Source organism: Mizuhopecten yessoensis, unplaced genomic scaffold (genome assembly GCF_002113885.1).
Source record: "Mizuhopecten yessoensis strain PY_sf001 unplaced genomic scaffold, ASM211388v2 scaffold5141, whole genome shotgun sequence".
In the NCBI taxonomy this organism is placed as follows: Eukaryota; Metazoa; Mollusca; class Bivalvia; order Pectinida; family Pectinidae; genus Mizuhopecten; species Mizuhopecten yessoensis.
Genome location: NW_018405900.1, coordinates 1,504,320 through 1,525,041, shown reverse-complemented (window position 1 = coordinate 1,525,041; position 20,722 = coordinate 1,504,320). Strand labels below are relative to the sequence as shown.

General features: G+C 34.8%; 2 protein-coding genes across 2 annotated transcripts; one reads left to right on the top strand and one right to left on the bottom strand.

The window, feature by feature from the left end:
• Positions 1 to 1,107: 1,107 nt before the first annotated feature.
• On the bottom strand, positions 1,108 to 2,418 carry LOC110450277. The gene has a single exon (XM_021497732.1). It carries the CDS (start codon positions 2,416 to 2,418, stop codon positions 1,108 to 1,110), a length of 1,311 nt encoding a protein of 436 aa, XP_021353407.1.
• A 4,816-nt stretch (positions 2,419 to 7,234) lies between these two features.
• On the top strand, positions 7,235 to 7,951 carry LOC110450276 (histone H1-beta, late embryonic-like). The gene is made up of 2 exons (XM_021497731.1): positions 7,235 to 7,558; positions 7,625 to 7,951. Exons 1-2 carry the CDS (start codon positions 7,235 to 7,237, stop codon positions 7,949 to 7,951), a joined length of 651 nt encoding a protein of 216 aa, XP_021353406.1.
• Positions 7,952 to 20,722: the final 12,771 nt, after the last annotated feature.

The window sequence follows — 20,722 nt, the reverse complement described above, 5'->3', positions numbered from 1 at the left end:
TAATATTTGTACTTGGATAAAAATATATATACAAATGCATATTCGCCTTAATTTTATACACGATTTCATGTAAACCACAGGAAAAGCACAATATTGCACTGTTCTCAAGGTTAAACAAACATTGAAAATTTCCAATGTTTGAAACAAGGACATATAAAGTAGTATATACGTCTCTGCCTGAAACAAAGAAAAAGAGTTTATCATAGAAAGTAGTTAGCAATATCAAAACTAGAAGGTGATACTCAAAATCCATGTTCACGAGAGGTTAAAACATTCATTCCACGGTAAACCCATGATGTAATGACCTTCGTAACATTTTCCCCCTTTCTTATTGCCTTAATTTTTATTTTTCCTAACAATTCCTGTATAAGTCTCTATGGAAGTATCGCCAAACCCCAAAATATTGAAGGGGATGGTATGTCTTCTAATTTTGTTAATTCACGTGTTTGGTCACTGAAGGTTTTGTCATATACTTAATCGTACTGTATAATTTTAATATTGAAACAAATTTTAACATAGAAATAATTACGAGTCCTTAAATGATGTTGGTTAAAATCAGACCATAATACAAACAGGTCAAATGGTAAAGCTACGGTCTGATTTATCATGGAGAAATAAATCACGAAGATAAAAAAAATGGGAATAACATGCAGATTTTTTCTGAGTGATGTTTTCAACGACGGTTCTGTTACAATAGTTATTCTACGATGAAACCTCAAAATATATCAAAACATTCCGCATGCTCCTCAAAGTGCTGACTATTGTTTTCAGACTTGCATCGTTTGTACTTTCTCGAAAGCGAGGTGTCAGTTTTTCAGATTGTATTTTGTCATTTTTTGCATTAATTTGTACTCTTTGCATATGACCACATTTCGCTGTACTTTCCCCTATCAAATCGGTATTCAGTGAGGTTGGGCCGTTGTGTACATTTTAATGGATAACTACAGATTTTATTATAACTATTGATAAGTAAGAATATTTTTGTTAACTGTTTTCTTTCATAAACATTTAACTGTATTTTTTATCAATAATTGCACATGTTTTTCGGGTAAAACACGTGTGAATTGTGAAGGAGGAAGACAGATGTCTACAGTATCCTTACTGTATTTATTTTTGATTTCTTCTGCAGCACTTCTCCGAGAGTTTACTCTTAAATCGTTTGCAAAACATGATGCACTCGTTACGAAATTTCTCATCCATAAAGCCATACACGATCGGATTAAAGATGTGATTTAAAAGTTGAGACCTAGCCAAAATGACTGCAAACCACAAACAGTTCGTTTCCATGTAATTCATGGCAGACGAACTGACACCTTCGATCGTCTGGAGCAGAAGCAAAGGGAATGCTGACAGACAAGAGAGAACGGAAGCCACAAGAAACATCAGGGTTATCCGAACGCTTTTGTTGTACCGTTTTCTCCTCAAATCCTTGGCCATTTTTAATTTTATAGATTTTTTCTTCTTTTTTCCTTTCTTCTTCATCATGATAAATCCTTTAGGTTTCTGTTTGTGTTTGGTTAGTATTATATTTGAAGTGTCTTCAGTGTTGTGTACCTTAAGATTGTGGTCAGTTGAAGTGGTTTCACTTTTGTCTAATTGGTCTGACTCAATATCGTCAACTTCGCCCGAGGATGAATCCTCATGGTGCTCTGGTGGGGTAACAGGGGTCTTTGTTGTATTACTTTCTCCGACGGTTTCATCCTGCACAGATGGAACAACTGCTGATTTGGGAGAATGTAGTTTCAATTCATTTCTTCTTTTTATTAGAACTCGGCCAACCAATGTATACATAGTTCCGCAGATGATCAATGAAACTAACAGGAGAAGTAAGCACAGCACATAGTAACCCTTTGTGAGATTAGATGATTTGTCAATCACGTCGCACCTGTAACCCGTAACATTTGCAGCTTCAACTTGAACTAAGACGATTCCGTGTATCCAAATACCTGGAGACGAAATCAAAAGACACGCGACCCCGAGGACTACACAAATGAATCTGGATTCGTTTAGAGTGATCTGGTGAGCAAAGGGTTTACATGATCGTCGATACCGTTCTATTGCAATGAAGCTCAACATCAAATAGGAAAAACTTAGAATGAAGAAGTGAAAAGTTTCAAACACAATGCACGGTCCGCCAGCACGATAAGTATAGCTGAATCTCTCCTCAGCAAAGTAGGCCGGTACGTCTATCATACAACTAGATAAGTCAATTGCAGCGAGAGTTAGAATACATACCCTGTAGGTGGAGGGTTTGTACCTGATGAAGTAGATCACAAGGACCGTCGCATTTCCTATCAATCCAACAACGAAGATAAAAGCCATCATAATGGTGAAAGGTATGTAGTTCGCCAGGTATTCCTTCTTCTCTTCTTCCATTAGGAGCTCACTGGAGCCCAGCGGTAAGGAACTGATATCCATTTTCGGGAAATATTGTTGAGTTTAACGATTTAACGAAGAAGTTAATTTTCCTTTGGAACTTGTTACATTTAATGTACACACTCGGGTCTTGGTGTAACGAAATGTAAGTAATAAAAAAGTATCGCACTTTGCAAACAGGAAAATATCTGTGAATGATTTCCTCTTAGCAACTGGTGTTCGACACACGACTTCCGTTAAACTGCAGATATATTGGCAAGAACCACTGTGCATTATATTTCTATACTTATGAGCGCGAGACATCCGTTACAAACCGTTGTAAACTGAATACATGTATATGTATATCAACAGAAAAATGGATGTTATAATCCGTTGAGATGAAAGGCTCTGTTAAGATTATAAATTTGTTTTCATCAGGACAGTGCAGTTAATGTGTAGTTGTTCCCGTATAGTGCCCACCTTGTCCATACATTGTACATCCGTCTATAGGCACACTTTTTTCGTTACGGATAATAAAGCTGAAGGGTAGAGATAGAAAAGATAGATGGGAGGATAACTGTTATTTATCACAACGACGTTAGGGGAGGAGTGGGGTGGGGTTGACTCGAATTTACACGTTTGTCTGTTCGTTGATAGCATACTCTTCCGAAATGATACATCCGATTTAACAAAACATGATATGGATGATCGTTACATAAAATCGTTGCACGCCGGATAGATGTATTTATACCTTTTTTTCTCCAGTTAGGAATACATTGTAGCCAACCGGTTTCTACTTTTTCCAGAATTATTGCCCTTTTGTCTAATTTCAAGCCACATCTGTACTTTTTTTCAAAATTATGTACCTATGTAACCAATCACCATGAACCTTTCTGGGAGAGATCCGAAAAGGATATACTTCACAAAGGTATGGGGAAATAAGTTTAAAAGAGGACTTATATGATAAGGAGCGTAAATATCATAAAACACTGAGCACTGCTGTCAAGAATCATAAAACTCAGATTAAAAGCAAATTAAAAAATATGAGGACTAGAAATCCGAAAGAATATTGGAAAATAATAAATAAGGGTGCTCCAAAGAAAAACACATGTAAGACAAATATCGATGATCTTTTTGACTTTTTTAGCAAAAGTTTCAATAACGATTTTGATGGTGATGACACTCATATACTGTCCCTTGATGAACTCAAAGAGTTGTCTAACCTTGAAACTAATACCTTTATAAATGGTCCAATTACTCCAAGTGAAATTTTGAAATGTGTCAATAGATTGAAATCTAATAAGGCTGTTGGTGATGATTTAGTATGTAATGAATATATCAAATCAACTACTGACATAATGCTTCCATTATATGTTAAAATGTTTAACTATATACTTGATTCTGGTAATGTACCAGAAGCATGGCTTATGGGTAATATTATCCCCGTGTTTAAAAATAAAGGTGATATGTATGACGCTAAAAACTATAGACCAATCACACTGGTCAGTTGCCTAGGTAAACTATTTACAGCTGTAATTAATGAGCGTCTAAATACATATGCAGACAATGTCGAACTTATACTTGAAAACCAAGCAGGTTTTCGTAGGCAACATTCTACTATAGATCATATATTTTCTTTATACTCTTTAATTCAACTTTCAAAACAATTCAAAAACCGTATGTATTGTGCTTTCATAGATTTTGAGAAAGCGTTCGACAGTGTCTGGAGAATAGGGTTGTGGAATAAATTAATAACAAATAATGTAGATGGAAAATGTTTTAAAGTTATTGTTAATATGTACAATGGAATTAAGGCTAAAGTTATGAAAGATGGAAAATTCTCCGATATCTTCACCTGTAATTCCGGGGTTAGGCAGGGTGAAAATCTTTCTCCATTTTTATTTTCATTGTATCTAAATGACCTTGAAATGTTTTTAGAATCTAATGATTGTACAGGCCTATCAAATTTGGCGGGAAAACTTGAGAATGAGTTACAAATATATCTCAAGTTGTATGTAATGTTATATGCTGACGACACTATTTTGTTAGCAGACACCCCAGAAGATTTACAAAAACAACTTAATGTGTTTTATGATTATTCAAAATTGTGGCATCTTAAAGTAAATATCGATAAAACAAAAGTGATGATATTTGGCAGAGGGAGAGTATCCCAAAATATACGTTTTACTTATAACAGAAATGAAGTAGAAATTGTGAAAAATTTCAAATATCTTGGTGTTCATTTTACTCAAAATGGTTTCACGCAGTTAAATATTAGACAATTATACGATAAGGGCCTTAGAGCAATGTATGGTGCTATTGCTAAATGCAGAGACCATAATCTATCAATTGACTGTAAATTAGATATTTTCGATAAAGCTATCAAGCCTGTCATGTTGTATGGTTGTGAAGTCTGGGGTTTTTGTGATTACAAACTTTTAGAACGTTTACATTTAAAATTCTGTAAACATATTCTTCAGGTGAAAACATCGACACCCAATTTCATGATTTATGGGGAATTAGGAAGATTTCCTCTGAGTATAAATATCAAAGTTAGAATGATTGGATTTTGGGCCAAATTGTTAGAACCAATACCTAATAAGTTAAGTAATAAAATGTATAAAATTATTATAAACTATAATACTCAATGGTTGAATTGTATTAAAAATATCCTTGATGAATGTAATTTAATAAATATATTTGAAAGTCAAGAATTCCAAAGTACCCAATGGTTGAAAAATACAGTTTTCCATATACTAAAAGATAAATTCATTAATAATTGGAGAAGCGATGTTTTCAATTCATCTAAAGGGACCAATTACAGAATTTTTAAAAATGACTTAGTATTAGAAAAATACCTGCTAGATCTCCCTCCAAGACTAGCAAATGTTTATTGTAAATTTAGAATTTGTAATGTAAAATTTCCTATTGAATGTGGTAGATGGAATAACATTCCAAGAGAAGATAGAAAATGTATTTTTTGTGACCTAAATGAAATTGGAGACGAATATCATTATTTATTTAATTGTAATGACCACCAGATAGTGCAAAACAGAAGAAAATTTATGTCGAGATACTCTTTTGAAAGTCCTAGTACTTTAAAGTTTAATACATTATTTAATTATGTCAATAATGAAGAACTAATATCACTTATATAATTCCTTAAGCACATAATTGAGCGAATTAACACTGGCCATTAACACCATGATTTATATATGTAAACTGTACTATATATATATGTATATAACTCTCTACACTGTAACCAGTTTGCGAGAATAAAAACTTGTCGTTGTCATTGTCATTGTCATCAAAAGACCAACTTTTCATTATTTATTTTTTATTCAAGAAAGCTGCCAAAGCCTCTGATTTTCAGAGACAACAATGGTTGTAACTTGGGGTATATTTGGCCAATTTCGTTGATATTATGTGATAGTGATATATAGGGGCATATATATATGATTTGTAATAAAAGGTTGATTTTTAGAATTTAGGACTTCAGAATGAGCGGTTTGAACGTATTTGGCTTACAGTTCTGCTTTACATTTTGAAATGATCGCGAGTTATATGATCAAAAGTTTTACTTATTCTACAATCTGTATTTAAGCCCTGTATATCTTGATAGATGCATCTTTCCTCGGACAATATCAGGAACATTTTCGAGAAGAAGATGCATCATAGCAATTTTCTTAATATAAATACATGTATGTGTATATTGCAAACACACTAAACAATACATTGGTCTCAACGATTGAGTGCTTACTCCTTTCTGGTAATAAAGGTCGTAAATTCCAGTACAAGACATTGAATGAGCACATTCCTCCCTGTTGACAAAACTTAATATATCTTTACTTCCCCTCTCGAAACCGTACCAACTCTCGTCGTTATCTATTTATGTGGATGATCTGCGCGATGGTGCCCATCCTTACTGTATCATACCTGCAGTTGAGCTGTTCATGATAAGACATGATTTTGGTATGATATTGTTTTACATTGATTACATGGTGATGTATTGGCCCATTTTGTTACAATAGTGATCCCAAGGAATTCCATCCTACGACTCTCACTCCCAGCATCACAATTCATCAGTGATCTTTTTATAGTGTAGGGATCTGGTTGTTTTTCTTGCTATGACCCAGGCACTAAGTTCCAAAGGTAAATAAATATAAGAGCGAGAATCGAATCTACATCTACATTTAGTTTGTCGGCCATCACTGAACCTAACCAATGCAATTACTACAACCAAAGCATTTGGCATTTTATATGATCTAAGTAATGGCAATAGCCATTCCCAGCATTTACTATATAGATCAGAAAGGAAGCTTTTACCATAAGTGCCCGGGTAGCCTATAGTATGCATGGAGCCTGTCCCTAGTTTGTGTTTCTATATCCCGATAGAATCGCATTGTTATTGATATCGAAGAAGATAATTACACATGTTTGATACACCATACGAAAGACAAATATTTGCATTTTACTTTAGTGGTACAAAAATAATAGTTGTATAAGTACATTTAAGATATTTTTACATTTATACAGGAAATTTACCATTACGAGGTAAAATATCAGCAGAAAATGGTTTGTAAATACTGTTTTCCCAAAAGATAAACGTTTCTACTTTTAAAAGCTAAAATCTTGCAATAAAATTCTTTAATTTCGTGCTAACAAAAATAATATAGGGTTTATAACGAATGAGCTGTTTATGATTAAAGTTTGGTAAGAAAACACATAATTCATATAACTGCTAATGTAATCGGCGAAGATCTGAAATTATGAGGGGTGTCTTCGGCGACGTTCAAGCATTTTGGGTAAATAGGCGGATTTGAAAAAAAATGACATTCTCGTTTATACCTCTAACAAGTATTATACTCAACTCGTCACCATGAGCGCTGCCGATTCTACAGCTAAGCAAACCGCCAAGAAGGCAAGCAAGCCTACCGTTCCAGCTGCTCACCCTTCTTATGTCAGCATGGTAGCTGCAGCTATCGGAGCGCTGAAGGAAAAGAAAGGTTCGTCCAAAATTGCGATTTTGGCCTACATCATGGCTAACTACAAGGTCAGTGAAGAAAAGACCAAGGTTGCTCCAAGAATAAGAACTGCTCTGAAGAATGGTGTGGAGAAGGGAACATTGATGCAAGCAAAGGGAAACGGAGCTACTGGCTCTTTCAAACTTGGAGAAAAACCCAAGACAGCAAAGAAACCGAAAGTAGCAGTCAAGAAACCTAAAGCAGAAGCCAAAAAATCAAAGAAGGTCACAGAAACCAAACCAAAGGCTACTGCTACTAAAAAAGCCAAGACGCCTAAGAAAGCTGTGCAGAAGCCAGCAGTTAAGGAAGCCGCCAAACCGAAGAAGGTCAATACCCCCAAGAAGGCATCAACCAAGAAGCCTGCAGCTAAAAACCCAGCGGCCAAGAAGCCCGCAGCCAAAAAAACAGCAGCTAAGAAGCCCGCAGCCGAAAAGCCAGCAGACAAGAAACCTGCAACTAAGAAAGCAGCAGCCAAAAAGCCTGCAACGAAGAAAGCAGCAGCCAAGAAGCCTGCAACTAAGAAAGCAGCAGCCAAGAAGCCTGCAACTAAGAAAGAAGCAGCCAAGAAGTAAAACACATGGTGTTTGGTCTCTAATGGCCTCCAATCCTAACAGCCCTTTTCAGGGCTACCCACTTTCCTAAAAAATGGTCCATGACACCTCGAATATACGCATTTAAAGCCAAACTTCCGCAGGAACACTGTTGAAATCATCTAACTAGATTTTGAAAAACAAAAATAGGTAATACCAATACATAATTTTATAACTACATACATAAAGCGTTTTACGATAATTGTCACTAATCCTGGCACATTCTTCCGATGATAACGACTTACTACGTCCCGACCTCCGGGGCTATTACACATGTCCCTACCGGACTAATCGGTAGTGAAGCGAATGCTAAAACTACTCACCCAATTAGTGTCAAACTTGTTCACTCGAGCACAGGTTACAATCTCCCCGATATTATCTACCCGCACGTCGTCTAATCTCCTCTACCCAAATTCCAACGAACATACAATGTAGATACGTTCAGAAATATTGTTTAAGTATGACATCTCGTAAATGTCCAACAAATGTAAAGCATGCGTTAGATATATCGGTGTTATTCGACTTTGCAAAATGTACATCCATTGATGTCCAAGTATTATCCTAACCTGCATATTGTGTCAATTGCAACATACTTCCTTTTCTGTATACATCGTGTGTTGGTTATCTCTCGCAAAGGGGAGTTAACTCCAGAATCAACCCACACTTTACGATACAATATTGTCGTTTAAATTTCCTTTATGTATATTGTTACAGTGTATAAGGCATGTACTTTACTTTGTCAATTTTCAATGGTTTCTTTGGGAATCTTCGATTCGGAGGAAAGAATAATAATATATTGAAGTAGGTAAATGTGTTATAAGTTGTTAAAACCCTGTCACCAGATCTCATTGTATGTTTTCTTCAAAAGAATTTGAAAAAAGCAAATGGTTGCAATACTGAACACCGGAAAGGTCATTGTATTATGCACTTATATAATTGGAAAATTGTAACCTTACTTTTCATACAAAAATGTAAACTTTCAATGGAATAAAATATAAATATATTTTACCTAGTTTTGGAGAGGNTTCGTTATATCTGTGTTTTCAATCATGACATATTTTTTACTTATGTTTTTAAATGAATATATACAGAGTTAAAGAACATTTAATCCTTACTTTGAAAGCTAAATCAGACAATAAAGGACTAGATAGGGACTATATATTTATCACAGATACACGAATATTTCACGATTATTTCAAACATGTGTTTTATCGTTTTTTCCAAAATATAAGGAGACGCTTTTTAGAGTTACATTTTTTTTTTGGTTTGACCAAAAATATTGAAGCAAACATTATCTATATGACAGCATTATTATTGCTTTTATTTATGAGGCAGATGACAGTATTGTACCCCATGTAAATAACTTCTTTTATAAGTCATAGTGCTCTATATTAGTAAGTTGAAGTCTAGTTTCTCACCTATTAATATGTGAGCTCCTTTATGCAACTTCGTAATATCTTTTAAAATATATTTAAATACATAAGTATTTTCCCAATATTGATGATATTATTCTTTAGAACCTTATGCAAGTTTAATAAAAATCATAACTTTTTACCTGTTAAATCACAGGTAGATCTACAGGTAAAATATCTCAGGTAAATATAGTACATATATGATACAAACTATAATGACCCTCCCTTTGATGTTTCTACCTATTGTCCTAAAGATGTATGCGTTACAAGCCAGGACAGGTTTCAAGGAATCTAGGTCAAAACGGCCACAGTGTAAAAACGGCCCTAATTAAAACGGCCCTACTTTTTAAATCGTCATATACAATTTGATTGGATTTTAAATTAAGCTAGCATTCAATTTATTTCCAAAAAGATAATTGTTATTTATGTTTAGTGAATTTAAATCGAGGGTGTCAGCCAACAATGCATACATTGTTGTTGCCCAGCTCTTGCCACGTGGAGGCCCCCTCTGTAAGAGCCACACGAATTTAGTCTGCCGAAGTTACTACCGAAATTTCACTATAAAAATTGTCCAAATTGAATACAATGTTTCCAATTAAAAAAACCGTAAATGTCCAAATCTGTAAAAACTGTTCACATTATTTGATACCCTACTGCTGCTCAGCCGTCGCTCTCGGGGCATAGACGTGGCCAACCCTCTTCAGGAACGCCGAGGTGGAGATGGCATCCTGGTCGTACTGGTTCCACAGCTCCGCTACCTTCCCCTGGATTCTGCGGTAGGTCGTCCGCTGGTGCCTCTGGAGTGATGACTCGGACACCAGTCTCATCTGGATGCTGACCAGTGAGCCTTCCTTCAGGAGCAGGGGAACCAGGATGTAGAACGGCAAATTGGCCCGTCCCGCTATGCCGTTCAATCTACAATTGTATGGTGCCAACCTGTAACAGATAAAGTTAAAGATAATGTAAATACGTGTATGATAAGTGCGTGTAGTTATTATTTACATACTTTTACCGAGTCGTTCAATGTAATAAAATATCAGAATCCGAGTTTTCTGGTATAATAGTTGAACGGTAGATAATGACAATGATAATGACCAATTACTTACAGCTTCGTAGTCCTGCGTCCTCCGGCTGGACATCAGGATGAAGGCCAGCGGAACCTGCTTGCAGGAGTTGTTCTTCTGAAGGAATGCGTGTACGGAGTACAGCTGTTTGAAGGGATCCTTCCGTACCTATTAAAACCAATTCAAAATGAACCATTTCTGTATAAATTGATCCTTCAGTCTACTTTTCACAAGCCTCTTAATTTCGTCTTTTGAAAGCTGGTAAGGTCAGGGAGAGTGCAGTCACGACAACACCAAGTTATCAGTCCACCGTCCTCGCCCCTCATAGTAGCACGATACATCGCCAGTGATATGTCTATATAATGTTTAAAACATGTTATATGAACATAAAATGTATATTTCAATAAATATACAATTATAACGGGACGAATATATGTATGACCATAATAATTATAAGATGTAATTTTTAAAATATATATTTCAATATTTCAATAAATAGACAATTATAACGGGACGTATATATATATGAACATTGATGTATATTTCAATAAATAGGCAATTATAACGGGACGTATATATATATGAACATTGATGTATATTTCAATAAATAGACAATTATAACGTAATTATTAATTTGACAATTACTAAATTAAACAACAACAATTATACAACAGTAAGATTATGTCTTCTTATCTTTTATATAAAATCATCCTATCTTACTATGCACGGTTATGTATCAATTGGGTATTTCTGTGATTGACATTTATATATATTTCATATCACTTACCGGTACCACACGTTCTATGCTGCCATCTACTACAGCAATCGCACTGCAGTGCATGCTGTGCAGGTCGAATAACACTGTCGCACTCTAAACAGTTCGTCAATGCTGGTCTCATGGTTGAAAATCTTATTCAAATTCAAATGATATGTGAAGATTTTGCTATACGTTCGTCCAATTTATTACACCCTCTGACCAATCCCGTTAATTGTTGTTTTAATTGAGTCACTCCGAGATACTCTGTTAAAACAAGAAAGACCCTCCTCCCATATCTAAATTATTATTAGTTAATATTGTAACTATTTTTTTCAAATGCTATTCAATAAGTTTTTTAATTAATTCTTTTCTCTAAATAATTAAATTAAATTAAATTAAACACTGAAGTAGAAAACACCATTGCAAAGGTATTTGAGACTGAGGAGGGTCAACTATCAATGAAAACACAAACACAATTATAATGTATTTATCTGTACATGTACATATCTTTATTTCTTGAAAGTGCATGTAACTTTATTAACATAATATCAAGTTATGTACCTGTATTACGCACTTGTAGTACTTGCAGTATTATACAGTATATACTATACTATATATAAAGTGGGGCCGTTTTTACTAGGGCCGTTACTGCAGTGCGGCCGTTTTAACCGTATACCGTTTCAAGGAGATAACAATGCTATCTTAATCGGCTCTGCTGAAAAAGATAGCGTTTAGAAAGCGCCCGCAGGCGCATAGCTGCCACGTAAGCAAATTAGCAATTGTACATGTATGCATTTCAAAATTCCTCAAATATACATTTTTGAATTGAAAGGCTTTACATTAATTACAATACTTTTAATTTTGATATTTCGACAATACTTTAGTTATGTTTTGGTTCATTATAACATTTCAGCTTTTTATTTTTAATAACTTTCCTATATACTCACTATAAGCAATGTATTATTGTAGTGATGGACACAACATGTTCACAACATGTACTTATTTTATACGAGTACACGCTGTGAATGCAAACGTACATCACTCAGTTACTTCCCTTGAATTGCATCCCACGCCTGTGTGATTATATCGTAAATCTCTGTAGGATACACAGCGATGTTGTAGGTATACAAAGGTTAAGAGATAAATGGAATAAAAAACTTTGCTGTATTTCAACCTACATACTTCTAGAAAATAAAGGATGAGCATGCGATAATATAACACCTTATCTTCAATAAAACACTGGAGATGCATAGTCTTGAATGACGTTATGTAAACAACAAAGGAGTACATGTCAGTCTTTGTCTGCTTTGTCTTTGTCACTGTGTAATCCTTAACAATATACACCGTGTCATCTTTCTGTTACACACTCACTGACAGTCAAATGGAGAGAATGGTACGTACGTCGTATATCACGGAATAGCTCATTCTTCAAGCTGTCTACTTAAGTAAGAATGACGAATTTCTGATTTCATGTTGGCTATATATATACAATGTGAAAACTATAAGTGCATTATATTTTTGATACATCCGTCAATTAACTTACTGCCTTTCAAGGAAGGTTCACAAGATGCTGAGTAAAAATATTCAAACAAAACAAATTGTCAGTAAAGTGATGGTTGTAAGCCTTTTAAATAAGTTGATCTTACCTATCTTGAAGGTCACTGATACAGGTTCATTAAACCTTTTATTTTTGGTGACTCTTGTCTGTCTATTGTACATGTGTACGTGTCTCATAGGTGCTTGTCCTGTGTCTTTTTCGCATCGAGTTCCGATGTCGTGTTCACATATTTGACAAATCTTACTTTATAAAGGTACATAAAACTTATGAACCTTCGTATAGGTTAAAATTATAATTGAATGGTAATCAGTCCTTTTGGTTTGTTAAGTCTAAAAATCTATAATCAAATCAAATTCGTCATTTTTAATAAGATAAAACGTACACTACTGATAGTCATATTCATTATTGTCACAGACAAATCACGATTTCAATAAAAGTATACATGTAACACTTTAATACTTTGATATCTAATGTTGATTTCGCACTAGAGTGTTGTCGTGAACATCTCTAAACAGACCCGATTTCAAGAATAAAACCCCGACAGTGTAATACATCCAATCAGATGGAGGATATCGTAGGCTTAAAGGTTACATTGCCTAGCAGGATACTCGCGCAATCAAAACGATTTTGGACAACTGCGATAGATATCAGTCTGTATTTTCACTGCTAAATCCACAATATCGGCAGTTAGAAAAATGCCTTTTTATTTGTTTCTGCACATCAATGAATTTATTATAAATTTGGAAATTGGTTTTGTCAAATTTGTTAACTGAACTTGGTAAAAAGATCGTAAAGTAGCCGTTCGTCAAATGTGGTGACGGTCGCAAATTTGGAGTTACACAAATATTTCAACGACCGTTTGGTATATTTTCGTCAAACATTGTCGCTAAATGTAGCAAATATGGTCGTTTAACGCTGGTCGCTGGTGGCGTAAGACACATGGTCGCTTAATACAGGTAAATCACCTAGTAAAAACGTTCGAGAGGAATGGAAAGTGGTCGCATAAAACAGATGGTCGTTTAATATGTTGATTATTTCTTAAGGATTACACAATGCGTCCATAGATATATCGACCAAATGAGTTTAATTCACACTAAGGAGTTGTAACTCGATATCTTGTTTCTGAAATCTAATTCCTTATTAACATTAATTTGGTTATATCCCAGAATCACATGCACATGGAGCGATATTGATGCAAATTGCAATGATGCCAAGATAGTAACGTCAATCAATTAAAACATAACAAGCCCTGTCATGTCACCTGGTCCAATATGGGACACTTTGATATTGTCTAGTGTCACCTGGTCCAATATGGGACACTTTGATACTGTCTAGTGCTAACTGGTCCAATATGGGACACTTTGATACTGTCTAGTGTCACCTGGTCCAATATGGGACACTTTGCTATTGTCTAGTGTCACCTCGTCCAATATGGGACACTTTGATACTCTCTAGTGTCACCTGGTCCAATATGGGACCCTTTGATATTGTCTAGTGTCACCTGGTCCAATATGGGACACTTTGATACTGTCTAGTGTCACCTGGTCCGATATGTGACACTTTGATACTGTCTTGTGTCACCTGGTCTAATATGGGACACTTTTATATTGACTAGTGTCACCTGGTCCAATATGGGACACTTTTATATTGACTAGTGTCACCTGGTCCAATATGGGACACCTTGATACTGTCTAGTGTCACCTGGTCCAATATGGTGCACTTTTATATTGACTAGTGTCACCTGAAACAGACTTCTGATATGACGCACAGCGACCGGAATGTGGTCGAAATTCGTGTTGCTGAGACTAACTATTCGTAGGAGTGGCTGTTCCGGCAATGTAGTTGAATCCAAAGATGAAATTTGCGAATGAATCAAGGATAGAGAGGAAAGTTCCGGAACATAAGACACATTTGGAACTCTTGATAAACTCCTATTGCTGATCATGTACATACCTTTAAGTGTGTCCACCCCACTGATGCGTTATCAGTGATTCCTTCAGATGTCAATTCAACACTATCTTCGAAAGCTAGTTCTGGTTTTTTTTGAAGTCTCTTCAGTATTTTCGGAATGCCCTTAAATTTATTCGCAGTAAACCACGCCGACTGGACCGAGTCCTCTAAAACTTGGAACGCGTTAACAGGTAGATCAGACATCGGTCATTTATAAATTGTCAACCACGAAACAGATTGCAGAGTTACAATTGAATTCGGACATGATGTCATTTCCGGTGATCCTATGTCGAGAAATTCAAGGGTTGGTGCGAATGCCATGGTCTGTGGCAGGGTTTTTATTGGGTTGCCATGGATACTAATGGTGATGTTTGGCATTCGCGCAATTACATTCGGAAGTTCATTGAAGTAATGAACTGCATATTAACGGCTGTAAGGTACGGTTCCGATCCATTCAGCGCCCCATCTTCTATTGTTTCAAATCCGTTTTGACCAAATTGAAGGGAGCAAAAGGGGAGGTTATCGAAAGCTCCAGACGGAATCGTTTTGATATTGTAATTGAAATTCATGCTGTGTTTTCTAAGAAGCGTCGACCTTGGTGAAGGTCGGGATCTCTGTCAGAGTGAGATTATAAGCATTCACAGGACAAGGGCGGGGATCATCTGCCATTGGTCAGCAACAGCTGCAGAGAAGATGTTACATCGTAACAACATTAACATTGTGTATAGAATATAAACGCAATTATGTAAAAACAAATAAATAAATGAAAGATAAATAAAAAGTGAGTAGTACTTTGTTTACATCTTAAACATGACAGCATAGCATAACCGAGAATAGTTTAATAGATCTGTGTAAGAAATCTCAATAGAATTGGTTACATAGCTTATCTCGAGTTGTTTCCGTTAGACAACGAATACCAATCAGATTCTCTAAAAAGAGGTTTAGTCCGTAGTTAATCTGGATTATAATTGATTAGTTTAGAAGTTGTTTTTCCTTCTTGGGTCGTACCGCATTCTTTTGTCAGTATCCCATCATGCATCACACCAATTATTGTAGCGAAGTAAACAATACTTTCTGCTCATCACTTGGCTTGACAGTTCCATTACTGACTCTGAGATCAATATTGAGGGGTATGCTGTCCTACGCAGAGACAGAAACCGTTCGGGTGGTGGAGTATGCACCTACGTCAGAGAGGATTTAGTTTTCACCCCAGTGGATGTGGCCAATAACGATTCCGACGAATTTCTCTTTGTGGAACTTTCTCTTCCCAAAACGAAACCTATTACTCTGGGAACCTGCTATAGGCCACCCAACCAAAATGATTTCTGTGATAAATTTGAACAATCTTTACAAAACATAAAATCCGACTCTGAAATGATCATACTTGGCGATTTTAACATTTGTTTCCAAAACAGAAAAGCATGCAGTTCATTATATTCCTCATACTGTTATTTATGAGTATATTTTAATCTAGAACAAATCATATCTAATCCAACGAGGAACCGACTCCACACAGTCTCTGATTGATCATATTCTTTGCAATACACGTGAAACTATAAGTCAATCAGGGGTCCTACCGATTGGCATCAGTGATCACCTCCCTGTGTTCTGCATTCGCAAACGACCTCGTAGTGTATTCAACATGCATAATAATGTTAAAATTCGTTCAACTAAGAATTACTCTAAAGAAAATTTTATAAATAATTTGACAGAGGCAAAATGGGAAGATTGCTTTCTTGTTCCTGACATAAACAAGGCCTGGACATTGTTCAGAGACTTTTTTTTACAGCTGCTTTAGACCATTTGGCTCCCATAAAAGAAATTCGCCTAAAACAACGCACTGAACCCTGGATGACCACTGAAATACTTGACCTCATATCTGAAAGGGGTAATAAACTTAACATTTTCAAGAGGAGTCACAATCCTGATATATATAAATAATTTTGCCAGCTCAGAAATAAACTTCAAAAACTTGTTAAAAAAGCTAAAAGTAGTTATTTTGAAAATAAAATTGAAGAAAATAAAGGCAATTCTAAAAACCTGTGGAAACAATTTAAGGGCCTGGGATATGAAAGGAGTAAGAAATCAAACCCCAAAACAGTTCTCAATATTAATGGTGTAAACTGTCATGATGACATTACAGTAGCCAACCATTTAAACACATATTTTACCACTGTTGCTTCCAAATTGGTTGAAAAACTTCCATTGTGTAAAGGCTTATACCATTATACATCAAAGTTGTTTAGGGATTTGTATACTAAAAGAAACCCGAAAGAGATAACATTTCATCTTCATCATGTCTCAGAAGAGTTTGTGTATGGGGAGTTATCCAATTTAAATATATGTAAAAGTACAGGTTTAGATCAAATTCCTGCCCGATTCTTGCAGGATGTGGCACCAATAATCAAAGTTCCTATCACCTTTTTAATAAATTTATCCATATCTGAGGGTATAGTACCTGACGATCTTAAAACTGCAAAAGTTAACCCTTTATTCAATAAGAAGGATAGACTTCAGGCAGAAAACTATAGACCTGTGAGCATCTTCAATATTGTGTATTTTTTTTTTTAGAAAAAGCAGTCTACAACCAATTAGAAAATTTTCTTGTTTAAAAAAACCTATTATATGAATTTCAATCCGGCTTCAGGAAATCATACTCTACTGACTCCTGTTTGATCTATCTCATGGACTACATAAAATCTCAAACGTCTAAAGGTTTATTCACTGGTATGGTCTTGTTAGACCTACAAAAAGCTTTCGATACAGTAAATCAATATTGGGGCCACTTTTGTTCATTTTATATGTAAATGACCTGCCCCTGATTACAAATCAAAGTTCTTTGTATACACAAGGGAAATCACTTGACATTGTAAATATCAACCTCAATGCTGATGCAAAATTAGTGTCAAAATTGTGCGTTGAAAACAAAATGTGTGTAAACACAGAAAAAACAAAAGTCATGCTTGTTACTACTTCACAGAAAAAATGTAAATTAACAGGAGAATTGTCCGTTGTTATCAACAATACAAACATTTAAAATGTAAAATGTGAAAAACTTTTGGGAGTGTCCATAGATGATTGTCTTTCTTGGAACATTCAATTTACAAAATGTGATTTTTCCACACCTTCCTGTGATATGTTCAAAAAACTGAATTGCTTACCTTTTCACAAAAGAATTTTAAACAATCAAGTAGTCTTTATGTACAAGATACTTAATAATTTAGCTCCACAAAATTTTAATGGTTTTACGTATATGTCTGATGTTCAGGGTAGAACAACAAGATCATCATCTACCAATGTGTTTTACATGCCATGTGATAAAGACAAACATTTTTAGAAAATCTTTAAGATATCAGGGACTCTTTTACCAAGTCATATTAGAAATTGTACTTCATTTTTAGAATTTAAGAGATCTGCAAAGCAATTTTACTTGAAATGATTTATGATTTCCTCCCTTATCCTGTATTTTATAATGGATATTTCTTAAAGCTGTAAATATTGTACATTTTATCATACATTGTATCTTGATTATATGTAAGATGAGCTTCATGCTCAATATGTTAACAAGAATAAATAAAGCCTTTATTGTTATTATATTGTTATTCTATATTGTGTAACAAATTAAAGTTTATTGGTGTCGAGTCCTGCAACTGGTTCAAATCTTAGTTAGAAAGTAGATCTCAACAAGTCAGTGTTAATGGTCAGTTGGCAATGTCAACTGCGGGGTTCCTCAAGGAAGTTTGTTGAGACCACTTTTATTTTTGGTTTATATCAATGACATGGAAATAAGTATTGAAAATTCATGTACATTACTTCTATATGCGGATGGCAGTGCTATCATATTCTCACATAAATGCCCTGAAACAATTTCATCTAAAACCTCCTTGGTTTTGGAATCCTGTCATGATTGGCTTGTTGAGAATAAATTATCATTACATCTGGGAAAAACGGAATGTATTCTTTTTGGTCCAAAATGAAAATTGATTCAAACGCCCAAGGATAAATTTCAGGTTTCTTGCAAAGGTCAAATTATTAATTCTCATTCGGCTGTAAAATACCTTGGGGTGATGAGTGACAGATTTTTATCTGGAGAAGAAATTGTCTCCAATGTCATACAAAAAAACAATCAAAGTCTAAAATTCCTTTACAGAAATAGTAACTGTTTATCCCAAAAATAACGAAAAACTCTATGTTCAGCTCTCATACAATGTCATTTCGATTATGCCTGTTCATCCTGGTATGAGGGTCTTTCTAAATTATATAAAAAAAAGTTACAAATTACCCAAAATAAAATGGTCAGTTTTATTCTGAACTTAAACAACAGGACAAGAATTTCCTGTACTGAACTACAAAAAATTAGTATGCTCAATGTAGAGGGAAGAGTTCGTCAACTTCGTTTAAATCATGCATTAACATCTGCATGAATTTTTCATCAAAAACAATAACACATATCGTACTAGATCCGGAAATTCAAATTTCGCTTTTAAAAACGTCAAGGGTACAGAAACATCTACTTTTTTCTTTTCGGCTGCAAAAGATTGGAAATCTTTTATTACCGGATCATATCAAAAATATCAAAAACAAACATAAATTCAAAACCAATGCTAAAAAACACCTTATGCTTCAAGCAAAATTGAAGTGGATGATCTCTTTGTCTACTATTGAGCACACATGTATTACATCTTCATTCTTTGTCACAAAATACATATGCAGACCTGTGCAATGGCGCAGTCGAGCAGACCTCGGTGGTAGGGGGACCCCCAACCCTTGGAAAGCTTGACTTGCGGCATTGCACAATGATTTCAAATTTCAAGTTTTCATGCCTTTCTATAAACAGTAATGCAAAGATCTGTCAGTATATTCTATAGTTTGCTACTATAAGAAGCTCTCTGCCACTATGAAATAATCATCATGTATGTTGTATTGTTTTCTATAAAGGAAATACAATTTTACTGATTAAATGTCGAATATGATACACACATATCCTATTCTGTGCTATCTGAACCGTTACCGGATTGATTTTCTAACTTTTTTTCTTATTTTTCTTCCATTTTTAAAGGACCCCATTGGAAATAAGCCACTTTGTGGCTTTTATGGGTAATCCTAGGTAAATGGCACTCACCACCACTCCTATTATGCGACCTATTTATTTAAGAATACCTTCATTTACTAAAATAGTCTGTCTCTTTTTATAGTAATATCAGCCTTTTTTTACAGTGTATCAGACTTTTTTTTTTTTTTTTAGATTTTTATACTCTGTGATATATGTCAATGATTGATTAGATCTTTTATTATTCTCAGTCTTAATACAAAATACTCTTTTTTTATTTACAAGCTGCATTGTGATTTTAATTATATATCTTATTCTAAATTGTGATATCTTGTAATAACATGCCTATTTTACATGAATAAATATTATTATTAATTATTATTATGATTATCAAATACCCAACACATCAGTAATACAATGTAATCAATAATAATAGCAGGTTTTCATCGGGCGTCTGATCAGCCAATCAGCATCGATCAATGACATCAGTTTCGAATCAGACTGGAAATTCTCTCTTGGAATTTTGCGGAATAGTAATGTTTCCGATAGATTTAATGATACGAAGCAGCTACGAAGGGTTTCTTAGCACTACGAAGGAACTAGGCATGCTTCTTTTATATTTAAAGGAAAGATATAAGCTAATAATGTCTGAATCGAAGTTGACGCCTCTCGTCATTAAGAATGGCATGGTTGGGCCAAATATATGTATCATTTAACAAAATGATTCGTCGTTAACATTTTCTTACACAGTTGTTTTTAATTTGAACATACAGTGAGGCCTGCGTTAAGGATCGCCTGTCTATGAAGATCACTTGTCGATTACTACAAAAACCAATTCTTTCGGATAAACAAAGTTTTGTTGTAGGTGTACATAAAGCTAATCGACGAAATGAAAATAACAGTTACTGTACATCAACCTTACATACTTCATATTCAGTACGAATAAAGGAAGAATGTGCATA